Source organism: Equus caballus, chromosome 10, assembly GCF_041296265.1.
Source record: "Equus caballus isolate H_3958 breed thoroughbred chromosome 10, TB-T2T, whole genome shotgun sequence".
Taxonomy (NCBI): Eukaryota; Metazoa; Chordata; class Mammalia; order Perissodactyla; family Equidae; genus Equus; species Equus caballus.
The window spans coordinates 10,507,300-10,532,440 of record NC_091693.1 but is presented as its reverse complement, the minus strand read 5'-3'; the positions used below and the strand labels follow the sequence as shown (position 1 = coordinate 10,532,440).

The window sequence follows — 25,141 nt, the reverse complement described above, 5'->3', positions numbered from 1 at the left end:
GCGTGTTTGACAGCATCTACTAAAGCTGAGCCCAGTGACCCAGCAATTCTGCCACTGGGAATTCCAAAGCATGTCCCGACAGAAATTGTGCACCTGTGCACCAAAAGATAGTACCCATTAGCCCAAAGAGGAAACAATCCGCACGTTCATCGACGTGTAGAGTGGGTAAGTAGGTAGTGATTTTTGTATAAGTGAGTACCATATGGCAATGAAAATGAACTCAGTTATGTGCACATGGGTAACATCAGGTGAAACAAGCCAGTCACAAAACAATACAGACATTTATGTAAAATTCAAAAAACAAGCTAGATAATCTGTGGTGTTGGAAGCCAAAAGAGTGGCTCCCTATGGGACGTAAGGCGTGGATAGTGATCAGGAAGGAGCATAAAGAGGGCTTCTGGGATGCTGGAAATGTTCTCTTTCTTGAACCAGGTGAAGGTTATAAGGATGTGTCCCTTTTGAGATAATTCAATGAGCTATTATCCATTTATGATTTGTGTACTTATTAATATGTGTGTTTTATTTCAATAAGATTTTTAAAAATATTTCTGTGAGTCACCTGAGAATGGGTGCCTAGAAGGGGGCAGTAGGAATGGCAAATAGGTATAAATGAGAATAAATAGGTAGATAGGTGGATGGCAGATAGATAGGCATCTAGATAGGTGGGCGAAATGCGGCCCATGTTAGCAACAGCTCTAGATTTTGTCCTGTCTAATATGGACACAAGTTATAGGTCATTATTAACTTTAAATTGATTACAATTAAATTAAATTAAAAGTTCAGTTCCTCCCTTCCATTAGTCACATTTCAAGAGCTTGATAGCCACCTGTAGCTATCGCCCACCACATTGGACAGCGCAAAATATAAGAAATGTTCATCATCACGGAAAGTTCTACTAGACAGCATCGGTGGCCCTGGACAAGATCTCCTGGAGAAAAGAAGGAGCGAGAGAAAGAAGCAGAGGAAGAGAATCTGAGAACCATCAATGCTAAAGGGGTTCTTGTAGGAAACAGACCAAAGTAACACAAGAGCCAGAAGAAAGGGACGTCACGGCAGGCCAGGCGTTAGAAATGTCCAAGGTGAAAGTGTTCACGACAAATGTTACAGAGAAAGAGCTAGAACCAAGTGACCAATGAGAGGTCACTGGAGAATTTAGCAAAACAGTTTCAATGCACATGGAAGTCAGATTGGAGTGGGTGGAAGAGGGATTGGTGGGGAAGACAGAGGCCAAACGTACATGTAGCAAGACTCAGTGCCAAGCGGCTAAAACAAAAAAGGGGATTTCTGTTAAGCAAGAGAGCAAATAGCCAGTTCCAAAGAAGAGGAATAAAAGAGATTAGTATCTGCTTGGGTTTTCAGTAAATGACTCATGAAGAAAGTGCTGTCTGGGTGCCAGATGTGGAGTTAGCGGGTGGAACGTGGAGAAGGGTGCTCCCAGGGAGGGAACCGTGCGGACAATGGAAGGCGGAAGGCGCAGACATGGAGGATTAGGGCTGGAGGTAATCCTGCCAGGAGTAGGGACTTGCATCCCCAAGGACAGAGAAGCTGAATGTCCTTGAGCCGGGGAGGAACAAGATCAAAATGGAACCTCAGGGAGGTTAGTGGCAGCCTATGCAAGATGGAGGAGTTCACTAAACGGGTGTAGAGACCGCCCCGGCCAGAGCATGAAGGAATGAAGTTAGGAATGGCCAGCAAGAGTGAATTTAGCTGCAGAGAGTAAATTCTCTCCAGCTGTGCCCTGGGTCTGTAAAGCCCAGCCAGAACAGAGGGTCCCAGAGGTCTCACGTGGTACGACCAGGGCAGATCTGCTCCCTGCAGAGCCTGCTGGCAGGGAGAGGCCAGAAGGCTCAGACACACAAACATCCTTATGAGGCGAGGCTGCCAGTGGTGGGGTGGGAGTGGTCTCACTGACCGGAAAGAAGTGTCCCCACAGGTTATCTCGGGATAGCCAGTGGGATTTCTGAGAATAGGTATGACCCGGAGTAAGGCACAGGGTGCGTCATACCACATGTACACACACACCCACAACACACACCCACAGCCTGGGCCTTGAAAGGAATGGAAAGAAGGTCTCAGGGGTGTCAAAACCAGAGTATTAAATTGTGAGATTTCCCACCCCATTTCTGCGGAGTCTGGCTGCAGAAAGCAACGACAGATTTTTGAGGGCGGAAGGCTTCTCTCTGGAGTCAACTAGGGGAGACCCCAAGGCTTAAAGGAGGTTGGGGAGCAGTATCACCCCTAAGGGTTATCCTAATTCTCTGCCCCCTCACCCCTCGTTTCTCTGAGTGTCTCAGACTACAACAGGGGTATCCGACACAGAAGCTTTTGGCATCTTGGTTTGCAATAGCTGTTTCCTCCTCAAGAATCCCAACAGCCCCTCCTCCCAGTCCTTTCCTTCAGGGACCCGGATGCCCCCTCCCCACCCCCAGGCTCCTCAGGGACCCATACACCGCTCGCCTCAAAGCTCCCACTCTCTGTGGGTCCCCCTACCCCTGCCTGTTTGTTGATAACTCTGGCTTTTATCCAGGCTCGTGTTTACTCACTTCATTTTCCTGGTTGACTTCATGTTCCAGTCAACTCTGAGCCTTTATCTCTCCCTCTGAGAACCTGCCCTGGGCGGCGGGTGTCAGAGCCCCCACCCACCCTGGCTGCCCAAAGCTCCAGGCCTTGGTGATAAGAGAGGAGGAGTCGTGGGAGCAGCAGCTGCTGGGGTGTTGTCCGAGATGACACCCAGGCTTTGCAGCTGCTGTTTCCAGAGAAGACTCCCCAGCAAATAATGAGCCCCAAGATTGGAAGGAGGGGAGCAGGGAGTGGGTGGGGCCAGCGCCTCGGGAGGAACAAACTCCATCTCAGAGAGCTCACGCCACCTCTCCGCTGTCTCTTCCTCTGCTCCCCGTGTGTGACCGGGACCTCCCTCTCCCATCCCACGCAGGTTATGGGGGGATGGTGGGCACAGAGTCACCCAAAACCTGTTCAGCCAGTCCCTTCTCAGGCCAAAAAACACCTCTCAGAAAACAAACAAATCTCCAGGAACTGGAAACTGGTGTCTGATTGGAACCAGGAAGCAGGGGCCCACATCCTTCCTGACACACAGCTCCGGTCCCCCATTCCCTCCCTCTCCCGACCTGGGACCACACCAGAAGAGCCTGCCTCCACTACTGTCCTGGAGGGTGCACAGAGCACCCTCTGGAAGATAACTAGGCCCAGTGAGGCTGGTTTTGATGTTCCCATTTTGCAGAGGAAGTACCATGAGGACCTGTTGAACTGGGGGTGGAGGTCTTGTGTCCCACTCTGCAGGCCTGGGTCAGGCGCTCAGATTCCTGCCCACCGCAGACACCTGCCCTGCCCCCCAGTGGTGGCTGGCAATAGGATACGGGTGGCTGGGGACCAGGGATCAGTTTGTGGGGACTGAGGAGCAGCCAGGACCCGGATGTGGATCCCTTGCTATTATTCCTGGCAGGAGCCAAAGAAAGGAATCTGGCCATCAAACCAGTAAACAAGACCGAATGCCACCTTCCGCCCCTGTTCCCTGCCCCTCGGGGACCCAGGCCCTCAGCACCCTGCTCCCCAGCTGTTTCCCTCAGGGCCACCACCCTTCTAAGACCGAAGTCTCCAGCAGGCAACCACGGCACAGCCGCCAGCTGTTCTCATGTCCCTCCCGGGACCCAGGCATCCAGGCTCGCCCTCTGCCCTTCCCAGAGCCTCAGGATCCCCATTCCACCTGGCCTGGAATTAGCAGCCTCCTCCAGGAAGTTGGCATCATCTGCCTGGCAGGTGGCCTAGGGTGTGGCCTGAGAAGCCAAAAAACCCCACTATATAGCCCAGCCCAGGAGCTAGACCCGCAGCTCCGGGGACCTGCAGGTGAGAGAGGCTGGGGTCCCCTTTGGAAGTGGGACATCAGGTCCGCTACCCTCCCCACCCCACCCCCAGGCCCACTGGACATCCAGCTTCCGTATACAGACACACACTGGCCCTTGGATCCAGCCCACCTCAGCCTTCCTGATGCCTAGGTGGCCCTTGTCCTCAGACTGGACCCTTCCGTCCTCTCCGGGACGGTCTCCAGCAGGAGGGGCAAGCAAGCCTCCTATGACCCCTCTCTTTCTCCTCTGCAGACATGGGTTCCCTGTGGAGCTGGTGGACTCTCTGGGCCGGAGCAACCCTCCTGTGGGGTAAGTCAGACCGAGATCCCATCTATGTCCTTGTTCCAGTCTGGGGAACTCCACCTGCCTGGGCCAGCACCCTCCCTTTGGTGCCCCCTCCAGAGACCCATCTCCCAGTGTCAGCAGTCTAGCTGAGATGGGCAAGGGGCCCCTTAGGTTCTGCAGAGAAATGGAATTCCCCCGTTCTCCTTCTGTGCTGGAGGGAAACAGGTGAAAACCTTAGTCGCCAAATTCAAGTGTGCAAGAATTCCCACTTTCTTGATTTTCTGCAGCTTAGCTAAAGTTTTGACTCTGAGACTCATTCTGCTGAGGTGATGGAAAAAATGTCACTAAAGTCATTCTTGGAGGGCTTGGTACCCAATTCTCCAGGACTAGGGTCTTAGGTAAGACTAAAGTACTGGTGGAAGGATGGAATATCAATCACCAGTCACCTTCTATTTAGGCGACTTTTGAAACATTCATTGTCCTGATCCCTTGGCCCCGTGGGACACTGGGATAATCTTCAAGGCTCCCCTTATTCAGCAGACAAGCTTTTAGTGACCCCCACTCTCTCTCCAAGACCCCTTAAATCGATCTCCCTCTCACTCTCTGTCTCATAAGCCCTAGGAATCTCTTTCTAGTTGGGGGTCTTGAAAAGCCCCCAGTCTTCTCTATTTCTAGAGGACATTTTGTCCACACTCCCATCATCCCTTCCTTTCCTTTACCTACTCTTCACACACCCCGCCCCCCCAAGTCCTACTAACAGAAATCAGGAACTAACAGCTGAATCCAGCCAGTGTGGGCCCCACGGTGCTTCAAACAATTTAGTTTTCGAGATTTCACAGGGAAATTCAGAGAGCCAGTTTCTCTTGAAACATGGTAAGATCTGGCATTAAAAAAAAAAACAGAGCCCACAAACCATCATAATAACAACAGGCTAAAGCTGGTAGCAAGACCCCACTTCCGATGGCGTGTGAATGCGCCAGCTTACACAGTCACCACTCGGATAATTTCGCACATTTATATTACTCGCCTGGCCCCTGTCAGCATTTGAGTTTGAGACCCTCATCCAAAGCGTTCAGCCTTTCGGAAAACAAAAGCCAGACAGGTTTGTAGGTGAAAGCTGCACGGACAAGGAGAAAGGAGAGAGAAGAGAGAGGAAAAAGCCCAAGTTGACATTTCACCTTGTTACCCAGGTACAGGGCAAGGGGTTGGTTCTCTGATGGCAAGGATTGGATAAGTGGACCCACAACTGCGTTTTCTCGTCCCAGGGGTGACGCAGGAGGCCTCAGTGGGCTCCAAGAACACCGAGGGGGAGGAATTCCTCACGGCCTTCCTGCAAAACTACCAGCCGGGGTACAGCGAGGCCTCCCTCCACCTCCTCCTCTCCAGTCTGTCGAACAGCCCCGCCTCAGTCTCCATCCTCAGCCAGGTAGACAGCACCTCACAGGATGTCACAGTGAGGCCTGGGCAGTCAGTCATGGTCAACATTAGTGCCAAGGCTGAGATGGTTGGCAGCAATACCTTCCAGCGTGCGGTGGTGGTCCACTCTGACCGCAGCATCTCTGTGCAGGCCTTAAACGCTAAACCCAACACCGCGGAGGTGACGAGGGTGCAGCCTGCCCGCGCTCTGGGCACCGAGTACTTTGTGCTCACACCGCCTGGCACCTCAGCCCAGAATGTCAAAGAATTTGCTGTGGTGGCTGGGGCAGCGGGTGCCTCGGTCAGCGTGCAGCTGAAGGGGTCAGTGACATTTCAGGGCAAGTTTTACCCAGCGGGCAGTGTCCTGAGTGTGGCTCTGAAGGCTTACCAGGTGGCCCAGGTACAGAGCACCGCTAATCTCTCAGGGTCAAAGGTCACAGCCAGCAGCCTTCTGTGGCCACAGCTGTGTCCAGAAACACACGAACTGCAACCACGTGGTGGAGCAGCTGCTCCCCCCATCTGCCTGGGGCACCCACTATGTGGTGCCCACTCTGGCCTCCCAGGCCCGCTTCGATCTGGCCTATGTCGTGGCCAGCCAGACCACGAAGCTGACCTACAACCACGGGGGCACCACCGGCTCCCGTGGGCTCCAGGCGGGTGACTTCGCAGAGTTTGAGATCCAGCCATCCCACCCACTCTACGTGTCAGCAGATGTGGGCATCCAGGTCCTGCTGTTCGGCACAGGTGCCATAAAGAACGGAGTGACCTACGACCCCTACCTGGTCCTGATCCCAGACGTGGCGGCCTACTGCCCCGCCTATGTGGTCAAGAGCATGCCAGGCTCTGAGGGTGTGGCCCTGGTGGTGGCACAGACGAAGGCTGCTGGCGAGCTGAGCGTGGATGGGAGCAGGCGGGGGTCCGAGCTTGTCTGGGCGGCTGTCCCGGGCACTGAGTTCTCGTATGCCGAAGTGGACCTCGGCACTGCTGACGTGATCCACAGGGCCGAGGCCACGACCGACTTCGGGCTGCTCTCCTTCGGGCTGGCCCTGGCTCTGGGCTATGGAACAACAGCTTCCTGCAGCCCGAGTGAGTGATGGGGAATGACCCCCGGCCCTGTCCGCCTAGTGACCCCTTTACCAGCTCTCTCGCTTTTTCCCCTTCCCCACCCAGCTTCTCCTCTGTGGCTTCCTGCCTCCACTGGGCCATCCCTCGCTCACCTCCATCCTCCCTGCTATCCTTCTTTTCCTCGGGGCTTCCCAGCCCCTCCCTACTCATGCCCCCAGGACCCATACTCTAAATACTTAGCAACTGGTGTGATCCAGGGTCCCAACCAGTCCGAAGAGAGGCCAGCCAAAGCACTGTGGCGGGCTCCGAGAAGCCCCCACAGTGTGTGGCAACAGCCTTTCGTCTGTTGCTTTGCGGGGTGGGTGGGGAAGGGATCGTAGGGGAGATCAAGGTGCCGAGAGCAGGGATCTTTGGGGGGGTGGGGATCAGGTCAGCTTCTTACCAACTAGTTTGGAAATATTTTGATATTTTGGCAACTGGTAGAAAACTATACCAGTTGCTTACTGCCGCTGTCCCGACACCTCATGTAGAAAAGTTTACGCCCAAACTCAGGAGGTGTCACAGTCTAATAATAACGATGGCTGCCATGTTGCAATAGACCAGGGAGCAGTCTAGGTGCCTCGTGTGTGTTAACAGAGTTCATCTCTAGGACCTGGCCCTATGTGTCACCCTGGGGCTCAGCACGTTGAGGAGCTGCCCGCAAGCAGGGCCACGTGGTATTTGCGGGAACAGATACTAAAGCCAGACTTCCCAGGGTCCCATCCCACCTCTGCTTGTGTGACCTTGGGCGTGTGACTTCACGTCTGTGGGCCTCAGTTTCCACATCTGTGAAGTGGGGAGGATAACAGCAGCCCTCCACAGGGCTGCAGGGAGGGTGTAATGAGGTGACATCTGGCAAGTGGGTAGGGCTATATAAAGGTGAGCTGTTACACGAGCAGAGAGAAGGCACGAGCTTTCGAAGTCTGCGAGGCGGGGGGAAAGAGCTGTTTCTTCCTGTGTGGACCCCCACCCTCCAGCTAGGGCCGTAGACACTAGGGTTTCTCACACTCCCACCCTCAGGGGCGTGGAAGCCACCCAAATTCCAAGGGCCACTTTGGGCTTGAAGAGCAGAATGGCAAAGGTGTAGGTGATCATTGTAACAGGTAACACTCAGTTAACACCTGGGGGCTATTCCAAACCCCACTGATGTTTTAGCTCATTTAAACCTGGCCAACACCCCCTCCCCAAGTGTCCCCGTGAAGAGGGTATTATTACCATCCTCCTGTTACAAATGAGGAAACTGAGGCACAGAGAGTTTCAAATTACTGGTCCAGCATCACACAGCTAACTGGTTGAGCCAGGAGTCCAACCTAGGCAGCCTTTCCAGCTGTTGAACAGTCTCTGTCTTCCATTTTCTGTGCTTAAAAAAGATCCCTTAGCCTTTTGACCTGAGTGGGTGGTAGGGGAGAGGGGAAACAGAGAGAAAAACCAGAAATGAGCATTTCCATGCTTGTTCCTGCCTGTCCTTCTTCACTCCCTTCCAGTTCTTCTGAGGAGTCAAAAGACCTGGGGTCGGGCCAGGTCTGGGCGGCTTTCTCTCTGTGAGGTTCCAAACCTCAGTTTCCCCACTTCTAAAATGGGCGGTTGTGGGTGAACTGCCCAGACTCCCCACGAGGGGGAGCTCCAGGACTCCCACCGAGCGGGACACTCCTGACTCTGTTGCCACCCGTTTCCCTCCACAGCCGGACTGTCGGTGGAGCAGCCGTCCTGCCAAGACGTGCAGTGTCCTCCCGGGCAGCAGTGCCAGGTGTCCGGCGGGCAGGCCAAGTGCGTGGCGGTCCCCGTGTCCACCTGCCGCGCCCAGGGTGACCCCCACTACACCACGTTCGACGGCCGTCGCTATGACATGATGGGCACGTGCACGTACACGATGGCGGAGCTGTGCAGCAGCGACCAGACCCTGCCTGCCTTCAGCGTGGAAGCCAAGAACGAGCACCGGGGCAGCCGCCGCGTGTCTTACGTGGGCTTCGTCACCGTGCGCGCCTACAGCCACTCGGTGTCGATAGCCCGCGGGGAGGTTGGCTTCGTCCGGGTAGGTATCCCAAGCCTGAAGGTCAGGCCCCAAACGTGACCCCTTTGCCATGACGTGGAGGATGCAGAGAAGTGGGCCAAGGCAGTGGGGCCTGGGGAGGGGGCTGTGAAAATCCGCGGCAGAACCTTAAAGCCCTTTGGTCCAACAATTCCGCTTCTAAGCATTTGAAGGATGCTCAGAGGTATGGTTGGGGGAAAAAAGTTTATGGCAGTGTGGTTTATCACAGCAAAAGAAAGGAAGCAAAATGCCCAGCAATGGGGAATTTCTTAAAGGACCAAACACTAAATTTAGTGAGCCCCAGATTGTGCTGAATTCATTTCTTCACACTTTCCATGTAGTGATGCATTTAATGCTCCCAGCAATCGGTGGGGTAAGTGTTACTATTATTAACACTCTACGATGAGGAAACAGAGGTCCAGAGAGATGAGTGACTTCCCAACGGCTTAGAGCTAGTAAGATGGCTGGCTCCTGAGTCCCGCTTCTTAACCTCTAGGCCGTTCTGCCTCTGGTAAATGGATTACCACTCAACTGATACAAATAACAGCCTGGAGCAATGATTTCCCTTTTCCCAGCATGTTATTATGAAAACATGAAAAGACCCAGAAAGGCTGAAATCCTTGTACAACAAACGCTCAAATGCCGGTCACCCAGATTCTGAACATTTCGCTCTTCTTGACTAATCGCACGCCTATCGTCTGTGCATCCCTCTGTCCGATCAGCAATCCCTCTTATTTTATTTTATTTTTTTTTTTGTGCTTCAAGTAAGTTCCAGACATCGGCACACTTCACCCCTAAAGACTTCAACATCCCTATCATTAACTAGAATACGGTATTTTTACACTTCTTTTTGCTCACTTTGGAGGTAAAGCTTATGTATTATAAAACCCACACATCTTAAGTGTACAGTTCACTGAGTTTTGACAAATGTGCCACCCAAGCCTCCATTAAGATAGAGAATATTTTCATCATTCTAGAAAATTCCTTCACGCCCCTGCCCAAACTATCCCCAATCCACCTCTAAAGGCAATCACAGTTCTGATGTTTGTCCACCGTAGATTAATTTTGCCCGTTCCAGAACTTCTTATTAATGGAACCATACGGGGTATGAAGGCTTTGTGTAAAGCTGCTTCTGCTCAGCATGATATATTTGAGGTTCTTCCACGTTGCTGTGATTAATATTTTTTTAATAGGTAAAGCATTCACATAGCTCAAAACAAAAAGGGCCTCTTGTGAAAGGTCTTGCTTTCACTACTATCTTCATCTGCTTTCCCCTCCACTCTTCACAGTGGATTTTTACTGATTTCTTGAGTATTCGTCTAAGGTTTCTTTATGCCAATACAAGCAATTATAAACATACGTTCTTAGCTCTCCCCTTTCATAGCAAAGGGACCTGTACCACGTGCTCTGTCCTGAACTTTGCTCTGGCACCGAACAGTAATTCTGGGGCTCTTTCCGTATCAGTGCAGAGGGAGCCCCTTCTTTCTTTTTCACAGCTGCCCCGGTCCCCATTGGATGGAGGCATCATAGCTCATTTAACTCAGTTCCCTGTGGATGGACACTTGGTTTGCGATGACAAACAGTCCCTAAGTGAATATTCTTGCCCCTCCCTCATTTTGTGAGCATGCAGGTGGATCTGTGAGATTAATAACCAAGTGGATTAATGTATTTGTTCTTGAGATCTGGAGGGGCTGAGCACGAACTCAGGGGAACTTCAAATCCTGTGAAATCACGTGCAGAATTTTGCACATGCTGTGCAGTTTTTCAGGGAGAGGGTCCATCGGCTCTTGTCAGATCCTTATAGAGAGGAGTGACTTGACAAATGTTTAGAGCTCCTGGTAGAATCGTGACAGGTGGTCCACAAGACGTTGTGAGGAAAAAAGAGGAGTTCATGGAATGGTGGCTTCAGCATGGTATCGTTATAAAAAAAAAAAAAAAAGTATAAATGTATTTAAAGGTGGGAAAAAAAACCTGGCAGGGATTTATAAACATACGTGTGTGTGTCTACAGCCATGTGGACAATTTCTCTTCTCCCGTTTTTTGCTCACGCGCAGTTTCTAAGTTTTCTGTAATGAACAAATATTACTTGTGTTGTTTAAAAATGGAGATCAGTGGTCTAAAGGGAGAGACGGATTTGCCAGCGGTCCCTGGCCTGAGAACCCGTGAGCATGGGGCTCTGGGCTGTCTCGGTCCCTGCTGTGTCGCCGGCACAGCCCGGCACAGACCTGGACACGCAGGAGGGCTCGTGGAGGCGTTGCTGACTGAACAAATGAATGAACGATCTGTCTTACCTTCAGACTGTTGCTCATGCTGTCCCCTCTGCCTGTTACTCCTTTTTTCATCCCCCGTCCTCTTGGCTAAGACAAGAATGTGTGAAGAAAGATGCTCAGGAAGAGGAAAATGGCCCAGGGGACAGAGGGACACACTCCTTATCTGCTGGCCAGACTCTCTCTCCACTCAGGACATTCGCAAAGCAATCCCCTGCCCGCTCCTTGGTTTCCTGCCTCTCTCTCACTGAACCTTTACAGCTCGGCTCGGCTGTCCCTTCCCCAAAGAAGCCTCCTCCGACTTACAAGGTTGGGTGTGGTCCTTTTTCTAAGCTCCCACAGCCTCCTGTGCCTCCACTATCCCAGCCCTGACCACTCTGATCTGTCACTGTCTGGTATCTCCAGGATCCCCCAGCCCAGGGCCAGCACAGCGTGAGCACCCAAGGAGTGTTTATCTAAGGCAGCAGTGCCTCCATTCGCTTCCTGAGCGTCTGCTCTTCCGCCAGGCACTGTTCCAGGCGCTGGAGATGAGGCAGTGATGAAGGCAGACAAAATCCCTGTCCTCTAGTGGAGTTAGATAGATGATACACATGAGAAATTGGCAAATTATATTTTAGAAGGTTAGATGCTATAGGAGAGAAATAGAACAGAGAGGGGCGTGGGGTGTAGGGAGAGGATGCCATATGAAATAGGGTGCTCAGCGGTGGCCTCACTGAGATGGTAACATTTAAGCGAAGCTTCTGTAAGAGGTGAGGGGGCGAGCCATGTGCACGTCTTAGGGAAGAGCGTGTCAGGCCGCGGGGACGGCAAGAGCAGAGATCCGAGGCTCCGTCGGTGGCAGTAAGAGGAGGAAGGAATCCCAGGGCGGCTAGAGCAGGGGAAGCGAGTGGGAGGAGATGAGGGGCTGGAGGCCGGACCACCCAGGGTCTGACCATGCATCCTCACTACCCCCCCCCCCCCCCCCCCCCCCGTAGATCGACAACCAGCGCTCGCGCCTGCCCGCTTCCCTGGCCAATGGCCGCTTCCGAGTGTACCAGAGCGGGAGACAGGCCGTGGCGGAGCTGGACTTTGGGCTGGTGGTCACCTACAACTGGGACTCCCAGCTGGTCCTGAGCCTGCCCGAGCGCTTCCAGGACCAGGTGTGCGGACTGTGTGGCAACTATAACGGCGACCCGGCTGATGACTTCCTCACGCCTGACTGGGAGCAGGCTCCTGATGCTGTGGAGTTTGCCGGTAGCTGGAGGCTGGACGATGGGGACTACCTGTGTGATGACGGCTGCCAGGACGACTGTCCTTCCTGCACCGCAGGCCAGGCCCAGCACTATGAGGGCGACGGCCTCTGCGGCATGCTCACCCTGTCCAACGGCCCCTTTGCCGCCTGCCACGATGCCCTGGCCCCCCGGGCCTTCCTGGAGGAGTGTGTCTATGACCTGTGTGTGTTCAACGGGGACCGGGCCAGCCTGTGCCGCAGCCTCAGCGCCTACGCCCAGGCCTGTCTGGAGCTTGGCGTCTCTGTCGGGAACTGGAGGTCGCCAGCCAACTGCCGTGAGTGATGCCCCATGGGGGCTGTGAGCACGCGGTGGGAGGCGGGGGACCACTTGCGTCTGCTCAATATCTGAGCACTTGTAGTGGGTCAGCCTGGCGCTGGACCGTGTCAGAGCCGCAGAGATGGCCAAGACGGACAGGCTGTGCCCACGCTGAGCCTAAGGTTGGGGCGGACATAACACTGGATAGTGACAGCCCAGAGGGGTCACGCTGGGGTGGGGGAGGCACAGGTAGAGTGGTCAGGCCTGGGATAGGGGAAGTTCAAGGGGGTTATGGGAGACAAGAAGCTTCCTGACCCGGCCTGACGAGGGTCAAGGGGGATTTCCTAGAGAAAGGGCTGCCCACTCGGAAACCCATGGGAGAGCTCAGAACTAGACAGAAAAAAGGGAGCAGGAAGTGCGCTCCAGGCTGAGGGGAGAGCATATGCAAAGCCTGGCATGAGAGGTAGTCTTCGGGGTCCCAAAGCAGAAATGTGAGCAGCTCTTTGTTTATAACCTTCTATGTCTCCCCGATGTCCTTTGGGCAAAGTCCCAGCTCCTTAGCCAGGTGTCCAGCCACTAAGTCATTCATTTACTCATTTATTCATCCCCATCCCTGTGTCCGTGATGGACACACACCTGTCCCTGTCTTCCTGAGGCTCCCAGAGAAATGTTCAGGAGGCTGAAGGCTAGGGGAGAGGGGGGCGGAGGCACCCAGGCCCAGGGCTTGAGAGGGGAACTCCAGAGGCGGAGTAAGTCTGAGGGAGACACTGAGGCCATGTAGGGCTTGTCTTGGTCACTACTGTGTCCCCACTGCCCAGTAAACACCCCCCTGCAGAGTTCCCCAGTGCCTGGTGCACAGGGGGAACCAGCGAGTTACTGTCTCCTCTGGGCCCGGCCCTGTCCTTGGTGCTGAAATTCAGCCACGACTGGGACAGATCAGGTCCCCACTCTCACAGAACTGACATCCCAGAGGGGGAGCCAGACAGCAAGCAGCAAAGTGTGGCACATCTTCAGAGAGCAAAAGCAACAAAGTTCATGGAATAAGAGCAGATGGGAGGCCGGTGACAAGGGTGATCAGGGAAGGGCTCCTGGGGAAGTGACGTCAGAGTGGAGACCAGGATAAGGCAAAGGAGTCAGCTAAGTAATAAGGATGCTCACGAGGTGTCTCTGCATGGATTAACTCGTTTACTCCTCACGACAACCCTGTGAGGTCGCTACTATTAGTATCCCATTTTACTGATGGGGAAACTGAGGCACGGGGAGATTGGAGTCATCTGCTCACCATCACACAGCTGAGAAAGGGAGAGCTGAGATTCGAACCCAGGCCACGGGGCTCCAGTAGCCTTCTCTTAACCACATGCTTCCCTGCCTTCTGGGGAAAGACCGCTATGGGCAGAGGGAACAGCCAATGCAAAGGTCCTGAGGTAGGAGTGCGAGGACCCTCAAGGAGGCCACTGTGGCTGGGGCAGAGTGAGCCAGAGGGAGACTGAGAGGAGAGGAGGACGGAGAGGTGATGGGGCAAATCTTGGGGCCCTCATGGGCCACCAGGAGGACTCTGGCTTTTACCCTGAGCAAGGCAGAGCCACAAGAGGGCAGGGGAGAAACATCTTCCGACTCAGGTGTTCACAGGGTCCCTCTGGGTGCGTGTGAGGAACAGACTGTGGGGGCAGGATGGCAGCAAGGAGATGAGGCAGGAGGCTGCCAGGGTGGATGGGACCAGGGTGGGGACCGTGGTAAGAGGAGATGGGGGAAGATTCTGGATAGATCTGAATATGGAGCTCCCAGGCCTTACTGATAGATTGGCTGTCGGGGGAACGAAGCAGGGAGCCCATCAACCATGTCTCTGAGCTTTGGGGCCTGAGCCCCTGGAGAGATGGAGGTGCCATTAACTGAGATGGGGGCTCTGACGGGGGAGCAGGGTTTGGGGAGGCAAGTCCTGGTGCGCCCTTCGGACGGCGCACCCCTCCAGCCCCCTCCACGCCGGCCTGACCCACCTCCCCTTCTCCCCCAGCCCTGTCCTGCCCGGCCAACAGCCGCTACGAGTCCTGCGGGCCCGCCTGCCCGGCCACCTGCAACCCCGAGGCGGCGCCGGCCGACTGCTCCGGGCGCCCGTGCGTCGAGGGCTGCGTGTGCCTCCCGGGCTTCGTGGCCAGCGGTGACGCCTGCGTGGCCTCCTCGTCGTGCGGCTGCGTCCACGAGGGCCGCCCGCTCGCGCCCGGCCAGGCGGTGTGGGCCGACGAGAAGTGCCAGCGGCGCTGCACCTGCGACGGCGCCACCCAGCAGGTGCGCTGCAGCGACACGCAGGGCTGCCCGGCGGGCGAGCGCTGCCGCGTCCAGAACGGCCTCCTGGGTTGCTACGCCGACCGCTTCGGGAGCTGCCAGGGGTCCGGGGACCCGCACTACGTGAGCTTCGACGGCCGGCGCTTCGACTTCATGGGCACCTGCACGTACCTGCTGGCCGGCTCATGTGGCCAGGCCCAGGCGCTGGCCGCCTTTCGCGTACTGGTGGAGAACGAGCATCGCGGCAGCCAGACCGTGAGCTACGCGCGCGCGGTCATCGTGGAGGCGCGCGGCGTGAAGGTGGCCGTCCGCCGGGAGCACCCTGGGCAAGTGCTGGTGAGGACGCGGGGAAACCCCCTAAAGAGCAGGGCGTCTGGACCCCGGGGGGGCTGAGGGCTGTTAGCGGACCTTGTGGCCAGTGGTTCAGGCCGGGGCTCCTGAGCCAAGAGATGCTGCCTCTTGCTTGCTGTGTGACTCTGTCTCCAGGGGTCTCAGTTTTGTGCTCTGTCAAATGGAGTAATAAGAGGATACCTCCCCAGCCAGAGCCCCTTCACAAGGTGGTCTTGGGGGGTTGATAGGTTAATATTTGCAGGGTTTCAAAGAGGCCTTGGCACCCAGCAAGCGTTCAGTAAATGCCGACAATTTTTTTTTTTTTTTGAGGAAGATTAGCCCTGAGCTAACTGCTGCCAGTCCTCCTCTTTTTGCTGAGGAAGACTGGCCCTGAGCTAACATCCATGCACATCTTCCTCCACTTTATATGTGGGACACCTATGACAGCATGATGGTGTGCCAAGTGGTGCCATGTCCGCACCTGGGATCCGAACCAGAGAACCCCGGGCCGCCGAAGTGGAGTGTGTGCACTTAACCGCTGTGCCACCGGGTCGGCCCCTGCTGACAATATTTTATTGTTAGGATCCCTCCCAAGTTATAGATATGAGCCTTTCCTGGAGGACGTTGATTTTCAGAGTAAGGGGCCTTGTAAAAGGTCAGGAACTAGAGATAGGAGCCCGGGGGACTCCTAGACAGGCCCCACTCATGGAGGGTGGCAGGTTTCTGGACAAATATTTCTTAGGGGGTCCACCATCCAGTGGAAGCTGAGAACCACTGATTTTCTCTTTAAAGAAAAGATGAAACTCCAGAGGTGGGTTGTTGTAGGATTCACAGCAATTCTTACGGAGCAGTTTGGGACAGTGGCCCATGCCTTGGGGAGGAGGATGAATTGGAAATGGGAAATCAAGAGAATTTTCCATGGGCCAGGCCTTAACTGGTAATCGTCAGAAGGACCTTAGAGTCAAGGAAATTCTGCCCAGAAAGCCTAGGGTTTAGAATAGAGAATCTTCTAGATAAACAGAGGGCGTGATTATTAATATTTTTGTTTCCACCTCTCTGAGATGACATCTAAGCTGCAGCTTGAATAATAATAGCCAAAATATATTCATTACTTCTATGTTTAAATGCTTGACATACAGTAACTCATTTAATCTCTGTAACAACTCTGTGAAACAGTTAACCTTGTTAGACGAGGAAACTGAGGCACAGAGAGGTTAAGTCATCTATTCAAGATCACACAGCGAATGAGTGGCCAAGCCAGGATTTGAAGCCAGGCTGTCTGGCTCCGGAGTCCATACTCTTGACCGCTGCATCCTATTGCCTCTCCTGAAGAAAGAGATGGAACAGGCAGGGAGAGAAGTGGATGGAAGTGTGCTCCGGGGAGAAGAAGCAGCAAGTGCAAAGGTTCTGAGGCAGGAACAGACATGAGGGGAGAGGAACAGCATGGAGACCAGTGGGGCTGGAATGGGAGTGGGGAGGTAAGGCATGGTGTAGGGGGTGGCTATGATAGAAGCTTCTCATTTAAGCTGAGAGGACGAGGAAGAGACCACCAGGCGAAGAGTGGTCGTTCCTGGGCAGGGGGAGCAACAGGCGCAGAGGCCGAGGTTGGACTGAGCTTGACGAGCGCAGAACAGCATGGGGCCGCCCCCGAGAGAATGAGGTTGGGGACATGGGATGGAGAGATTGGTAGGAGATGAGGTCAGAAAAGCGGGGACAGACAGGGCCTCGTGGGTAGAGGGGTTCAATTTTAAGCTGAGACGTGAAGGACGATGGAGAGGCAGCCAGGCAAAGAATAGGGATGTGGAAGAGGCTAGGAACGCCACAAATAGAGGGTACAGCAAGTGCAAAGGCCCTGGGGCTGGGCTGAGCTTGATGAGTTCAGGAGAATACCCAAATGCCTGCATGGCTGGAGTTGCAGGGGTGGGGAACGGGGTGCTACCGGAGAATTAAACTGGAGAGAAGTAGGGCTCAGATAATTTAGGGCCTTTTAGGCCATTACAAGGGGTTTGGATGAAGGCTGACACCTAAAAGATGAAGTAGAGATGGCCAAGTGAAGAGTGATGGGTGGTAATCCAGGAAGAGGGCACAGCAAGTGCAAAGGCCCTGAGGTGGGCCCACACATAATATGCTCAAGAGACTAGCAAGGAGCCCAGAATCGCTGGAACCGAGTGAGTGAGGGCTGGGCCACAGAGCCATGACTGCCCTGACCCCTTGGCCCTCCTGCATTTCCATCCAGGTGGACGACATCCTTCGGCACCTGCCCTTCCAGGCCGCAGATGGACAGGTGCAGGTGTTCCGCCAGGGCCAAAAGGCCGTCGTGAGCACAGACTTTGGCCTGACTGTCACCTACAACTGGGATGCCCATGTGACTGTCAAGGTGCCTCAGAGCTATGCTGGGGCCCTGTGTGGGCTCTGCGGAAACTTCAATGGGGACTCAAGTGATGACCTGGCTCTGAGGGGCGGGGGCCAAGCGGCCAATGCTCTGGCCTTTGGGAAAAGCTGGCAGGAGGAGACGAGGCCGGGCTGTGGAGCGACCGAGCCGGGTGACTGTCCCAAGCTGGACTCCCTGCTGGCTGAGCAGCTTCAGAGCAAGAAGGATTGTGGGATCGTTGCCGACCCCAAGGGGCCCTTCCGGGAGTGCCACAAAGTGCTGGACCCGCAGGGTGTCGTGCGCGACTGCGTCTACGACCGCTGCCTGCTGCCAGGCCAGACTGAGCCACTGTGTGATGCATTGGCCACCTACGCTGCTGCATGCCAGGCCGCCGGGGTCACCGTGCACGCCTGGAGGAGTGAGGAATTTTGTCGTGAGTACCGGGAGTGACAACTGGGGGGGGGGGGGGGGGGCGTGGCTCAGCCTTATGTATATTCATTACCGCCTGAATATCATTAACTCATTTAATTCTTAAAGCAGCCCTATGAGGTAGGGACTGGGGTTGTGACCATTGAGCAGATGAGGACACTGAGGCTCAGGAAGGTTCTGTCCCATGCCCAGGATCATGACAGCTAGGAAGCCACAGATGCAATAGATGTTTTTGAAATGACCGAACACACGGGCGGCCCCAGGTCTGACGCCCCTATGGCGGCTGTCATTCAGAGAGGAGCTGCCTGCAGAAGGAACCTGCTCCCCTCCCCTTCTTGGCCCGCATCTGACCTGCTGCGCTCCTTTATGACATCTGCCTGGCCCGGTGGACAGTCACTTCGAGGCCCTCGCTTCGGATGTGGGTGCAGGAATGGTCTTCGGCATTTACGCTGGGCTGTAAAAGTTTGAAAAGCTGTGCATCCATTCATCTGACTTTACTGCCTAGGATTATTGCTGAACTAGAACGCACATATTCAAAGACAGGTGCATGTCATAAGCCAACAGCTTAGTCAGCGTCCAGCAAGAGAACAAATCTGGGTAACCTGTCCCAAGAACCAAACCAGGCCCCCCACCCCCTCAGAAGCCCCTTCATGCCCTCTTCCCAGCATTGTGCCCCGAGACGTAGCCATTATTCTCACTTCTCACGCTTTTGAACTTTATAAGAGTGGAACCACACATCTCTAGTTTTCCATCCTAAGTGTAAATAATTACAAAGGATATAATTTCTAGCAAATGATAACTTTTGACTTTTAAAATTTTTTTCAAGGTCTGCCCCCCCCTTTTTTTTTTGGTAAGGAAGATTGGCCCTGAGCTAACACGTGTTGCCAATCTTTCTCTTTTTTTTTCTCCCCAAAGCCCCGGTGCCTAGTTGTATATCCTAGTTGTAAGTCCTTCTTAGTTCTATATGGGACGCCGCCATAGCATGGCTTCATGAGGGGTGTGTAGGTCCTCACCCAGGATCCGAACTGGCGAACTCTGGGCCACCAAAGCAGAGCATACGAACTTAACCACTATGCCACCAGGCTGGCCCCTAAAAATATTTTCATTATGGAAAATTTTGAACATACTCAAAGCTGGAGAGAACAGGAGAACAGCCCCTCGAATATCCATCATCTGCCTTCCACAATTATCAACATGATGGTGACATTTTAAAATAAAACTGTTACTTGACTTACATTACTCTTTTAAACATATTGAACACAGTGGCATACATCACTGGCCATTGAAAAATACACGAATGTCACATCATTCGTTTTTTTCCTTCAACTTACATTCATTCATTCATTCATTCAGCAACTGTTTGTTGAACACCTCCTGTATTCCAGGTGCTGGGGATACACTGGAGGGAAAAAAATCCTTGCTCTCCCGAACCGATGTTCTAATGGTTTTTAGTTCCAATAGAATTGAATCTAATGTAATAGACGTATATACCTGAAACTCTCTTTTTTTGATCACTGCAACAGTTAGTTTTTGCTGGGTAACAAACATCCCCAAAGCTTAGTGGATTAAAACAGCAGGTATTTGTTATTTCTCATGGTTCTGTGGGCTGCTGGGCTGTTCTCCTCGTCTGGGCCAGCGTGGCTCATCTCCACGGGGGCCTGGATGGTCTGCAGTGGTCTGACTGATGCATCTGGCAGTTGTCAGGCTGGTTGGTCTGGGGCAGCTCAGCCGAGACGGGTCGTCTCCACTCTGCTTGGTCTTGTCTTCCAGCCGATAGCACAGGCTCCTTCACACAGTGCGCTCCGCTCCCGAAGAGCCACAAGGGCAGACAAGCCCCGGTGGACAGGCACTTCCAGCCTCTGCTGGGCCATCACCATCACGTTTGCTGATGTCCCCTTGGCCGAAGCCAATACCACAGCCAAGCCCAGAGGCGGGGGTGGCCATCAGCAGGCTGTCACAATCCCCATCATACTTCTCTGCCACAAACATATACATATGTGAACAACATTCAGTAATTTCTAGAAATTCAGGAGACCATAAGACTCTAAGTGCTAATCAAAAAAAATCATGGAGTGAGGTATCATTGCAAGAATCACGAGTACACGACTGATAAAAAATATTAAACCTAAAAAGGTGAAATGTGTTGGAGAGGCGTCTCTTAGTGAGGCGAATAGGGCATTTTCCCCAATAGTTCAGGGATGTTGTGAGAATGGAACTCAGCGTCAATTGTAATCCTATTTTTTCATTTTTGTAGACATGCTCTTATAAGCAGGTGGCAGCGGAAGGAGTTCTGGTGGAGAAACGTCACTCCACCCTCTGAGCTCCTTTCAAGTCGTAGGGAAGTCGGTCACGCAAGGAGACACCACAAAACTTACTTTTTCTGACCTCTGAGCAGCCGATTCACTCAGGCCCTCCTTCTGTTTTGTCGGGAGCAGAGTTGGAACCGAATTGTTACCCAGTAATGATTCGTGATTCCTTGTCTCCACACTTACAGCAGTATTTGAAATCGTCCCTTCGTGTCACACCCTAGGGCAGCATACCGTGTTAAGATCTGGGATGGGTCGGGGCTGCGCTGTTCTCTGTAAAACAGGAGAACCACATTTGCAAAAGGGACAGTCGGGGAAAAAAGGGGGAGGCTGGCCTGGGTGGGTAGTGGTTAAGTTCACACACTCCACTTCGGTGGCCTGGGGTTCACGGGTTTGGATCCTGGGCGCCGACCTACACGCTGCTCATCAAGCCATGCTGTGGTGGCGTCCCACATAGAAGAACTAAAATGATTTACAACTAGGATACACAGCTATGTGCTGGGACTTTGGGGAGAAAAAAAAAAGGGGAATATTGGCAACAGATGTTAGCTCAGGGCCAAAAGAACAAGGGCCAGTGGGGAGGGAGAGGCAGCTCCATGGCAGGTGCATCCTCAGGCCGATCATTTCAGGAGGGGTGGGTGTACTTACAGCTAGTGCTCGGGTGGCGCACTTCCCACTGGGCAGGGCCACTTCTAAGGGCTTTACGGTTCTCATTTCATCCTCGCCAGCACCCTGGGAGGTGAGATCGTTCCTGTTCCTGGTTTACAAAATGAGGAAATGGAACCACAGAGATGTTAAGTTACTTCCCTGAGGTCACACAGCAGGGCAGCACGATCTGGGCCCAGGCAGGTTGGCTCCTGCATTTGCACTGTTCGTTGCTACATTCTGTGGCCTCTGTGGAAATTGAGAATCTCTTTATTTCCTTTAAACGACTCTTGCCCCTGCACCCCTTGGAAGTTCTAGAAGAGTGGGTTGCAAGGACTCAGACATCAGGCAGAGGGGGCCTGGCGTGGGGCCTGACCCCACGCACCCAGCACCAGCTTCCACGATTGTGAATATTTTCTCATTCTCAGTTTCTCTTCTCTTCCTCCACTGCCCCTTTCTCTTTTTATTTTGCTGAAATATTTTAAAGCAAATTCTAGACGTATGAGTTTTCCCGTAAATACTACAATAAACATCTCCAACAGATAGGCCTTTGAAGAACCTTGACCACCATACTATTATTACTAGTAAGGAAAATAGCACTAGCTCCCTAATATCATCTAAGACCCAACTTAGATTCGAATTTCCCCAAATTGTCCCAAAAAATGTGTTTTTTCGGTTTCTTTGAATCTGGATCCGGAACAAGTCCGTACACTGCATTGGGCTGATTTTTCTTAAATCACTTTTATCCTGTAAGAGCCCCCTTCCTTTTTTTTCCCCAACATATTATGATGAAATTTTTCAAATATACAGAAAAGTCGAAAGAATTTCACCGTGACTACCCACATCCTTTCTGTCTAGATTCCACAATCTATTTTACTCTCCCCGCCGTATCGCCTATCTATCTCCCTCTCCACCCCTCCCTTTTGTTCATGCCGTGTATTTCTGGGGACAAAAACAGGTCATTTCTCCTGCAGAATTTCCTGCTGTCTGAATTTCGCTGGTTGCTTCTTCGTGGTGTTGCTTATCTTGTCCCTCTCTCCCCTAGGTTCTCTTGTAAACTGAATATTAGATCCAGACCAGCGCTGTCATCAATGTTGGTGATGGTGGAAATGCCCTATTCTGAGCTGGCCCATGTGGTTGCCACTCTTCACATGGGGCTATTGAGCACTTGAAGTGGGGCTAGTGTGACCGAGGAACGAAATCTTCAATTTTATGTCATTTTAATTAACTTTCATTTAAGTGGCCACAGTGCCTATCATATGGGACATAGCAGATAGAGAGGCTTGATTGGGTTCAGTTTTTGTTTTTTTGTTTTTTTTTTTTTTTTGAGGAAACCGTCTGTCTGATAGTCTGGAGTGACTGGAGTTTGGAGAGAGGAACAGAGATTTTTTTCCTTTTCTTTACAACACTGGCTAAGTATTTTAGTGTACGATAGAATTGCTATTATGACTACGTATTACTGCGATAGAATGAGGAAGCGAAAAATGCCGCATTCACAAATACGCTAGATAGATGACACACACACGCACTATGCATGCGTCTGTATTTTAAAACATGGACCACATCTCCACAACTTGTTATCAGCTTGAATCAGGTCTTTAAAGACGTTACAGATAACCCCAAACCAGAGTTAAACGGAGATCGGGTTAACCATGACGTAATCTGTTCCCCAGGCCCCGCTGAACAGAGGGGCTTCTCACAGCTGGGCCCCTCGTGTGTGTGTGTGAGCATGTGCACACGCGTGTGTGCGGGGGCGGGGTGAGCTGTGTCGCCGGGGAGTGGGGAACCTTGGTCCTGACGGCCACTCTCCCTGCAGCCCTGGACTGCCCACGCCACAGCCACTACGAGGCGTGTGCCTCCGGCTGCCCACTGTCCTGTGGAGACCTCCCGGTGCCCGGGGGCTGCGGCTCCGACTGCCACGAGGGATGCGTGTGTGATGAGGGCTTCGCGCTCAGTGGTGAGTCCTGTGTGGCCCTGCCCTCCTGCGGCTGCGTCTACGCGGGCGCCTACCACCCGCCAGGCCAGAGCTTCCACCCAGGACCGGACTGCAATTCCCTTTGCCACTGCCAGGAGGGTGGCCTGGTGTCCTGTGAGCCCTCCACCTGTGGCCCGCACGAGGCCTGCCAGCCATCCGGTGGCATCCTGGGCTGCGTGGCTGTGGGCTCTGCCACCTGCCAGGCATCCGGAGACCCCCATTACACCACCTTCGACGGCAAACGCTTCGACTTCATGGGCACCTGTGTGTACGCGCTGGCTCGGACCTGCGGGACCCGGCCTGGCCTGCACCAGTTTGCCGTCCTGCAGGAGAATGTGGCCTGGGGCAACGGGAAAGTCAGTGTGACCAAGGCCATCACTGTCCAGGTGGCTAACTTCACCCTGCGGCTGGAGCAGAATCAGTGGAAGGTCAAGGTGAGCGCAGGGGCAGAACAGGAAGGGGATGGGCCTGGGACAGACGGCGATCTGTGGGTCGGACACGGGCAGCACTCAGCCCAGGGGCAGGGGGCATGGAGCTCGGAGCGGATGTGGGAGGCATGGGGTCCCCAGGAGAGGAGGTGCCGGTCAGAGTGCAGAGTGGGGGGCCAAGGAGGAAGGCGGCCTTGAGGACCTGGGACCTGCTCCCATGTGGCTCAGTTTCCCCCTCTCTCTGCTCCTCAGTGTCCCCTTTCCCTGCCCCTCAGCTGTCCTCTGAACATCTCTCCTACCCCCTTTCCCTTCCACTCCATCTTCCTCTCCACCTGGCTCCTGCTCCAGCCACCCCCCTGGTCTCCCAGCCAGTGATGCAATCAGAGGTTGGGAAAGTTCAGGGATAGGAAAGGTTCAAGGACAGAGGACAATCTATGGGTGACCCCATCACCCCTTAACAACCATACCAACAGCGACAATGGCAGCCACAGTTTTTACACGGCTGACCCCAGACCTTGTTGGCACTTCACATCCATGGCATCATTTTATCCTCACAACAGAAGCCGGAAGTACCATGACTGGCTTTATGTTTTAGAGGAGGAGGTCCCTTCATTGGCCCAAAGTTCCCCAGGTGAGGCAGGACTTGAAGCCAGAACGGCGTGCCAGGAGAAGGCGCCCTGGACCCTGGGCGCTCTCCATGGTGCTTTGCCGACAGAGAAGGATTTGGTCTCATGTGGAAACTGGCATTTCACTTACACTAGAGGGATTTCTCCAGCGACCCCACTAAAATGCAGGCACGTGGCCGTTGTACTAGTAACAGAATTGACGATGAGGATGCTGATAAATAGCTGATTTTTTCAGGTGCTCACTACCCAACGAACATGCATTAGATGCTTTAATATATATCGTCCCTGATGTCGTGCAAGCTCCTGGAACAGCGCCTGACATATAGTTGGCTCTCAGTACATAGGAGTTGTTGGTGTTCTTGTTATTTGCCTCCCACTGAATCCCTCAGCATCTCTATGAGGTGGAAACTATTATTATCCCCACTTTACAGATGAGGAAACTGAGGCACAGAGGTTAAGTCACTTGTCCTTAACCACTCCCCGTTCCTTCTTGGGCTGTATGGCAGTTGACTGTGCCTTTAGGAGGTTCAGACAGGAGCATGTCTTTCTCCTGCCTTCTCCTCTGAGTCCTCACACTTCCAAAAGAATCTGACACTCATCGTGTCTGCGTTCAAGAAGGCCGAGCGAGCGTGTTCATCAGGGGGGCATTGATAAGGCTGTGTGGGTGCCCAGCAGCCTTCAGCTGAAACCACTGGGTCTTGGGTCATGGAGCCAAGAAGTTCATTTCCCCAGGAATTTAGCCTGACTTTTCCACCCACTGATGCTTAAAGCGAAAACCCTTAGCACCCATTAACTCCTCGAAATAAAAACTTCCAATCGTAGCTAATAATGATGGCGGAAGGCTCCCAGTGCATTCATTCCGTGCCATACACGTTTCCGAGAATTTTACAAAGTTTAACTTATCTCGCCCTCCCGATAGCTCCCTGGGGTAGGTACCTCATTCCCACTCAGGAGCTGGGGAAACAGAAACACAGAGAGGTGACTCACCCGCCCAAGGCCACAGAGAGAACCAGGGACAGAGCTGTTTTGAGCCCAGGCAGGCAGCCCTGGAGTCAGTGACTGCATCACTGAGCCCCCCAGTAACGGGTGGGTACCGTGTTAGTTTCCTGTGGCCGCCGCGACATGTTAATGCACACTTGGTGGCTTCAAACGACAGAATTTATTTTCTCACAGTTGTGGAGGCCGGAAGTCCAAAATCAAAGTTCAGCAAGCACTGCAGGCCCTTGGGGAGCATGCTTCCTGCCTCTTCCAGCTTCTGGTGGCT

The 25,141-nt window shown here is 53.4% G+C and overlaps 1 protein-coding gene across 1 annotated transcript in view; it reads left to right on the top strand.

Annotated features, from left to right (window-relative positions):
• The first annotated feature begins 3,632 nt into the window (after positions 1 to 3,632).
• The window catches only part of FCGBP (Fc gamma binding protein), a 40,836-nt gene continuing 19,327 nt past the window's right edge, over positions 3,633 to 25,141 (top strand). The window contains exons 1-7 of the mRNA XM_023649733.2: positions 3,633 to 3,861; positions 4,113 to 4,169; positions 8,348 to 8,697; positions 11,936 to 12,506; positions 14,499 to 15,103; positions 17,334 to 17,901; positions 22,665 to 23,257. Coding sequence (XP_023505501.2) covers positions 4,115 to 4,169; positions 8,348 to 8,697; positions 11,936 to 12,506; positions 14,499 to 15,103; positions 17,334 to 17,901; positions 22,665 to 23,257 — 2,742 coding nt within the window. The 5' untranslated portion in view covers positions 3,633 to 3,861; positions 4,113 to 4,114. The remainder of the gene's footprint in view (positions 3,862 to 4,112; positions 4,170 to 8,347; positions 8,698 to 11,935; positions 12,507 to 14,498; positions 15,104 to 17,333; positions 17,902 to 22,664; positions 23,258 to 25,141) is intronic.